This window comes from Branchiostoma belcheri, unplaced genomic scaffold (genome assembly GCF_001625305.1).
Source record: "Branchiostoma belcheri isolate BF01 breed outbred unplaced genomic scaffold, Haploidv18h27 scaffold69, whole genome shotgun sequence".
In the NCBI taxonomy this organism is placed as follows: domain Eukaryota; kingdom Metazoa; phylum Chordata; class Leptocardii; order Amphioxiformes; family Branchiostomatidae; genus Branchiostoma; species Branchiostoma belcheri.
In genome coordinates this window covers 740,017-747,516 of record NW_017804342.1, presented here as the reverse complement: position 1 = coordinate 747,516, position 7,500 = coordinate 740,017, and the positions used below count along the sequence as shown (strand labels likewise).

Sequence of the window (7,500 nt, the reverse complement as noted above, 5' to 3'; positions counted from 1 at the left end):
GTCAAAATATTTCTATTGGTTTCCATATACACGAGGGGTGAGCCCCCAAGTAGACAAGTTAACGTTGCACAATTCAACGATGTGGCCTACTAGGTTCTGTGGCTTCTGCACCAGACTTCCATAATGTGCAACGATGTACGAAGGTGTAAAACCGAGAAAAAAACGTCCCAGTTGCAGGATGAAACTTTACTGAACCACGCTCTGCGGAAATGTGTTTTTAGAATTTACAGGGCTTCTCCGTAACTCATGATGCCTATTCTATGAGGGAAGAGGAACGCGAAATGGCAGCAGATATATTATAGCCCTAGACTCTTTGCCCTTTTGCGCTTGAAATGGAACATTTAGTGTCATGTCACTGTGACATTTGGGCCAACCTAAAGGTCAGACAGCGTAGTGGGATTCAAACGAGCCTACGAAAATTGCACAAAGAAATAGCCGAAAGCTATTCTGTGGGTGAAATGGAAACAACACATATATATATATATTCAGTCCCCAAACGTAGCCCAACCTCCCGTCCACACTTGGATGTTTTGAACGTTTTGAAACATTCGGCTGGCGCAGCCAACCTTGCCGAACACCAGCCGACCGCAGCCGACCTTACTCCCGACCTAGCCTCCTGTGCAGGCCTCTCTGCGTTTCGTAGAATTTTCCACTGCGTTTTGTAACATTTTTTTCACGCGTTCTTTTGCCGGCCATCCTACAACCAGCCGCCCAGAGAAGGTTTGTATCCGCCAGAAAACTCCCACCCGTCCGGAGGCCTGCACAGGAGGCTACTCCCGACCTACATCCAACCGCTGTTGTGGGGAGTTCGTCAGTTTTCGGAAAACCATATTCAGCTATGTGTGACATGGGCTTAACGCTACATCCCTAAAGGCGGTAATAATGTTCTTTCAGTCCGTAACGTACGTTTTCCATTTCCTCCGTCCTGTAACGTAGGAGATAAGACAGTCAACAAAAGACCTGAACTCCGTATTTCCAGGCTCTAATGAGAGAAATTAGACACGCTAGCCTGACAGGAACCACTCAACGTCAGTTCCACAGCAGTCTTTTCAGATTTTAATTATAGCCTGCTCATGCAGCGATCATTGACATAGAGCACTTGGGTAGAGTGATTATTAAAGGTATAAAGCCCTAGGCACGGTAGAGTTGTAGTCTTTGACATAAAAATAGCAAAGCTAAGACGAAGCATTCAACTAGAAGAGTTAGAAGAGTCAGAAAAAGGTGAAAAGCCTCAATGGTCTGGGTTTGCTAACGCTAGCGGCTTTGCTTGGCAAACGCTCCTATTAAAGGTATTACATGTGGTGACGTTACGAAGAAATGGCCATTTATATCTAAAATTGAAGTTGGACTTGACTCTGATCCGGTAAACTCTTAGACCGTCCAGGGAGATAATGTATCATGCCTAAGGCGTTCTGAACTTTGAAACTTTTTCTAAAAAGCACTTCTTAAAAGCTTTCTTGGGACATCTCCAACATCAAACCCGAAGAGGCCGTCACTCCACTGTGGCTAGCTCAGTTCCCACACATTCTTTTATTGTACCTTCAGTCTTCCTCAAGAATACTGACCCACTCACACGAACCACGTGACTTTATTCCAGCTGATCCTGGAGCTGCGGAACCCCGAGGCGACCTTGGACGACCTTGCGGCGCTGGACAGACCGATAGACCGGCTGTGTGACCGGGTGTTCGCGACGCTGGACAAAGACCGGGACGGGAAACTGCAGATCCGAGAGTTTGTGGAGGGGGTGAGGATGAACCCCAGGGTGCTGTGTCTGAGCGACGAGGAGGAACTTCTGGCGTCCCTCACCCAGGTCCACTCTGATACGGCCCATGCTTCGAGTCTGGTGGATTTTAGTACTAGTAGAGATTCACAGAGCTAAAACACAATTTTGCAGTGATTCGTGGGCCAATTTGTCATACCATGGCCGGCTAATTCCCCTGGCCAATTAATTATGTGCCCCATTTTAGGCAGATTTTAAGTATTTATTCAGCCTGCCAAGGAGTCTGCGTGGAGACTAGGTATTACCCCTTAGCACTGAGGTGGTGACTGATGAGCGACCACGTAGCGTCGTCCAAAACTTTCATATAAAAAGATCAGTACTTCAAGCGAATTTCATAAACGAAAGACACCTGCGCCTGAGGGTATTTGCCCACTCTACCTCCATGTCAAATTTCAGGCCATTTGGCCCCACAATAGAGCAATTGAACCCATTTTACGAAATGGCAGGAGAAGGAGGAGAAGATACACCAGGGAAAACAATATATTTCATCCATACTATGAAACATAATGAAATGAAATCCAATTTTTTGGTCTATCAACTTTTTTCCACCCAGTGTAAAGAGGGTCTTGCCGTCGCCTTTGGTCTCAGCATCGAAAAATATAGTCACAATTGATATTCACATGTACCAAGTGGTTTGCCACAGCAGCATTTTCTTCAGACTAGATTTTGTGCATTTGATAGGAAAGTATATATTTCAAAATCCTTCGCGTCATTCGTAAGTAAGTGCCTCTCTTGTCTATTCCACTTTGCTTGATGTCAATGAATTAAGTGAAGAAACCCTTTTTAGCTGCTAAAATTTTTCTACACTTAATTCATTGACATCAAGCAAAATTGAATTGTAAACTCGTACTAAAGTCGCTCTGTAATACACGACGAATGCTGTGTTTGTGGGTGTTTTGTCACAAGTAACTTTCTCTGTTATGTGTGATCAATTAAACGTTTGGCGTGCCACCTGAAATACACGTGACGCCACCGTGCGATTTTAGATATGCAATGCAGGTGGATCAATGGTTATCAACAATGGTTGCAATGAAAGCAAGGCTTAAAAGGTGGCGCTTAGATCTGTACTGAGATTTCTTGTTAGGCCACACCGTCTTAATTTTATGGATGACACCCGCGCGCGCATTGATTTTCGCCTGTTCTCAAAAGAAAAAAAAAGATCACGTCCTACGAGGCTCTGGTCTGGCTCTAGGCCTGGATAGTCCATGGTAGCTAGCTAGAAAACATAGCTGGTGATAACTCTGGAGGATGGCACCCAGGCTACCGAAGCTTGACTCAAGAACTCAATACGTACGTACAGTGCCGATTCATAAATTCCACAAAAAAAAAACAGCATGTGCCAGCATTCCGCAAATAGCCGGCTTCTCGTATACGTCGCTATGTACTGCCGCAAATTCACAGTACCAGCTTTGTATTCCTGTGGTTTAGTAGCATTTTTATTTTTGGCCGGAATTTTTTTTATTCGCCTGCGCGCACTAGTTTGGGGTCTTCCGAGGATGTCATCCATAAAATTAAGACGGTATGGCCTTATAGCTTACTATCGAAAAATGGAAACACGGAATCTACGACGAAATGTTTCTTCAGATATTCGGCTAAACGGTAAAATGAAAATAATACGAGACGCTTGTTGAAAGAATAATAAAATAATGTACATGTGTATTGAATTTCATGCTTCAATTTCTAAAGCCTTTATACTATGTTGTTATTGTCGTCATTCTGTCCACGTTTAAGGAACAATAAACATGGCAATGTTATCTGTATGATACTGCGCCATTTTTGTTGCATTCCTTTTTCAATCAACCGGTGTGTGTGTGTGTGTTTATTTGCCTGGAGATTATTACATAACACAGCCTCACGCTCTTTATAAGTCAACTTCACCTCACTGGGTACTCTCAATCATTATCGATCCATTGTTTGAAATATGCAACACGTTGCAACGATTCGTCCCAATTCCACTGGGATTAGACTGAAAATTCAAAACCCTCACAGGGATCACGTTATTCTGGAGCTATGATTACATGCAGTTAGCGTGGCCATTAGTATTAATCATGGGTTATTTGAGTGGACACAATCCAGAACGCCGGAGTGCTTTTACGAGTTAACTGAATATGCTCAACTTCCTCTCTCTTAATTGTCTGCAACCAAAGATGAAAGGCTGAATTACCATAGGGAATTTGTCCGAACATATTTTTACTCGTTATACCACATTAAACATAAAATAATGACTAGAATAATCATTTTGTTTTTAATGTTTTTCGTTAGAAAAAAATCAAGAGTCCAGATGATAATGCCTCAATTAAAGCAGCTGTTTAAGGACATCTTTTAGCTCAATGACATGTAATGTGTTATCTTAAGCTGAGCTTGACATTCGGTTATTTTAGAACTGGCCTTCATATTATTACTCAGCTAGATACTATACTATTACTAGTATATTGTATAGAGATTGACCGTTAATAAGATATCATAACAATTTGTCATCTCCACATTTCTAAGATAGTGTTATATGAATTATGTATCAGTCTGAGAGTACCTGATTGTATTATATGTTGGCTGATTGCCAACCTGTGCTTCTTCCAGAGGCGATTTTTTTCAGGCTGCAGTATGTATGGTAGTCGAACGTGTTTCCAGAATTACTTATGAAATACCCCCTGGTTGATACCATTACTAAATGTACAGTAAAGGTGCGTGTTGTACAGCAAGGATTATTGCTACCGCAATGGAAGGTAACGCAGCGTTCAGGTCTGTGGTGTTATTGGTGTTATGTACCGTACAGCTGATGCCAGCGATGGGAGAAACACGGAACGGGTGAGTAAATTGCATCAACAATTACCTCTATCTTGTTTATAACGTGCGAACACCGTGGAGCAATTGGGTGCTAATATTAGACTGGTGGTGAATATATTCCATAACGTTTATAACTTATGCATCATTATATTTTCTAGGGTGCCCCTCAGGTCAGCATGTCAGATTTAAGAGATGGGGCCCTCGTTAAGCTAAGGTCCCAATTGGGAAAAGGGGCCCTGGCGGGTAGTTCCCGGGCTGTTTTTTACCACTTTCGGGCGGGACCCCGACGTGGCCCCGCGGGGCACCCTGCGGCTACCGGGCTATTTTTTGGCCCGTCGGGGCCCCGATAAGAATTTAATTCTGAGTTAAATTCTACCCGGGCCCCGCTGACAAAAAGACGCCGTGACCTCATCGTGAGAACACCGAGAGGTACCCCTCCGGTTGCCGGCATTCCACCGGGACACATTTCTTACGTCACAGACCAGATGAACAGAATAAAGGTGTGTACTTCGTAAACCCGGGTAAAATGTGTGACCTCACAGATCAAATGATCACAACAAATACATGAATTCTGCATTTCGTATAGGTCAATACAAGACATCGTCAGAGAATCTGCTGGGTACCTGCCGGGTGCCTGCCGGAGACCGACCAAAGAGGGTGACAAAATTTCTAACAAAATGCTACTGAAGGAAACTTTTAATTGTGACCACGACAGCCGATGCCTGCCCGACTCCTGAACCCGGCCGGGGCCAGCCGGGGCTACATCCCCGACGGGCACCGGCGTAATTGGGACCTTAGCTTAAGGAGTGAACACTATGTGGGGACCGCATCGCGTCTATACGTCGTGTTTGAGATTTCTCCAGATCTGATAACAGCTAGTGTTACACACTTATCTCGCTGTATCTACGCTGAAGCTCCATCTGGTACCAGGGAGGTAGCCTATATAGCTAGAGGGCCTGTTGCATTCCAAAACGTGACATTCCGAAACATGCTTTCGAATATAACACGTTTTGGAATACAACGGGCATTCCACTTTGTGTTATTCCAATACGTGTTTTGGAATGGACCGGGTTTTGGAATACAGATGTATTCCAGTTCGTGTTATTCCAAGACATACTTTTGGAATTCACCACGTTTTGGAAGACAGATGCATCCCACTTCGTGTTATCCCAAATCATGTTTTGGAATTTGTATTATTCGTAATCACTACACACACACCGATGCAGGCTCTGATACAAGTCTGATGGCATATCTGATATCGTGTATAGAAGTTATCATGTATGTATCCATTTTCTGACGTGACTCATTCCAGTGATGAAGACGTGGATATCGCCATAAGCACCTCGGAAGGAGAACACAAAAACACCAGCACGTTGGCAGACTATATAACTGTCCCGCTGGACTATAGCAACCGATCACGACCCACCACTTCTGGTGAGTCACGGTTGGTTTGATTGACGATGATGGTTAATGGTTTATCAAAATATAAATCACTCGCAGCTCGAAGGATGAATTGCTGATTTAGCGCAATACAAGCTTTCTTGAAACTTGTTCTGAAATAAAACCTAAACATATTCCTATCATATTACAATGAAATGTGGTAATAAACACTAATACATTCGTAAGATCTGAAGTTAACTACCATTATACGAAATTGTAGCGATAATTGTAGCTTATACATGTACTATCACGGAAAAACTTCAAGAAAATCATAAGGGAGGGGGGGGGGGGCAGCTGTGTTACTAGGGTAATTAGCATTTAAAAGCCTCACTACGTAGGGTATGGAAGAGTTTTCAAGTCCGTCTGTCCTGCATTTGACTGTTCTGTATTTGTCTCTGTTTGTGGAGATGCTACCATTAAAGCCCCTACCTTTCTATACGACTCAAAATTAATTTGACTTAAATTTAAGTCAAATTTGACCCCCGCAAACATCCGAATGATTTAAACATTGTAAAACAGCCGACTGGCACAGCCAAACAGTGGCAGACCTACACTAAACCAACCTTGCTCCCGACCTACTCCTAACCATGGTTGGGGGAATCCAGCTGTGTTCGGGGGGGGGGGGTTATCGAGCTTGACTTCATTTATAAACATTAGTATATTATACCTTGCTTTTGTGAATAATGTATTGATGTTTTTACCTTATAATTACTCCTATATAAGTGCTCTAGTCCCAAATATCTAGGGTTGCAGATAATCGTATATCATGATTAAGTGTAACGTTATAGAGATAAGTCACAGATTGGATTTTTTTTCAATTGTTTTCACAGCTCTTGACGTTGACTGCACAATGTACGTGCTCAAACTCGGTCCGTTCTTAGAAAAGGAAATGGTATGATTCATTTTTCTCGCATTCTCTGTGCCATTTACTGTGTGTTTATCTACTGAGGCGTAGCTTTACCAATACATCCAGGAGAGCATTGAAAGTCGTTTCCGCACACTGTTTAACGAAATAATTCATTTACCTGCACTCAACAATTCTATTCAAGTTATAAGGGAGTGTAAAGAAAACGATACACAAGTAAAGTAGGGGCATCGTCATTAGATAGCTTTAAACAATGTTTAGAGTTAGATGTTAAGGGTTAGGTGTAACAGGTCGTTCGATGTAATGTAGCCAGCTGCCGCCGCGCCACGTGCCTGCGAAGCTGGTGTGTTACACCGAAGGGCGGTTATACGGGCTATACAGATACAGATAGATATCGGATCATTAGACGTTTTTTCTCCTCTATACAGCAATTCCCCATCTCCTTTTACCTGGGGTGTAACTGGACCGACCATCGACTGAACGAGTCCACCCAAGCATCGGCGTACGTCGACGAATCTGGTGGAAAAAATATCTGGAAACCCACTTTTTACATTTCGCCACAGTCCGATACAAATGCCAGGGAGGAATTTGTTGAACCACCCATGGTACTTCCCGGTGGACAAGTGATAAT

At 43.2% G+C, this 7,500-nt stretch overlaps 1 protein-coding gene across 1 annotated transcript in view; it reads left to right on the top strand.

Annotated features, from left to right (window-relative positions):
* Positions 1-1,879, top strand: part of LOC109484105 (neurocalcin homolog) — a 4,347-nt gene extending 2,468 nt beyond the window's left edge. The window contains exon 2 of the mRNA XM_019787326.1: positions 1,598-1,879. Coding sequence (XP_019642885.1) covers positions 1,598-1,879 — 282 coding nt within the window. The remainder of the gene's footprint in view (positions 1-1,597) is intronic.
* The last annotated feature ends 5,621 nt before the right edge of the window (positions 1,880-7,500 follow it).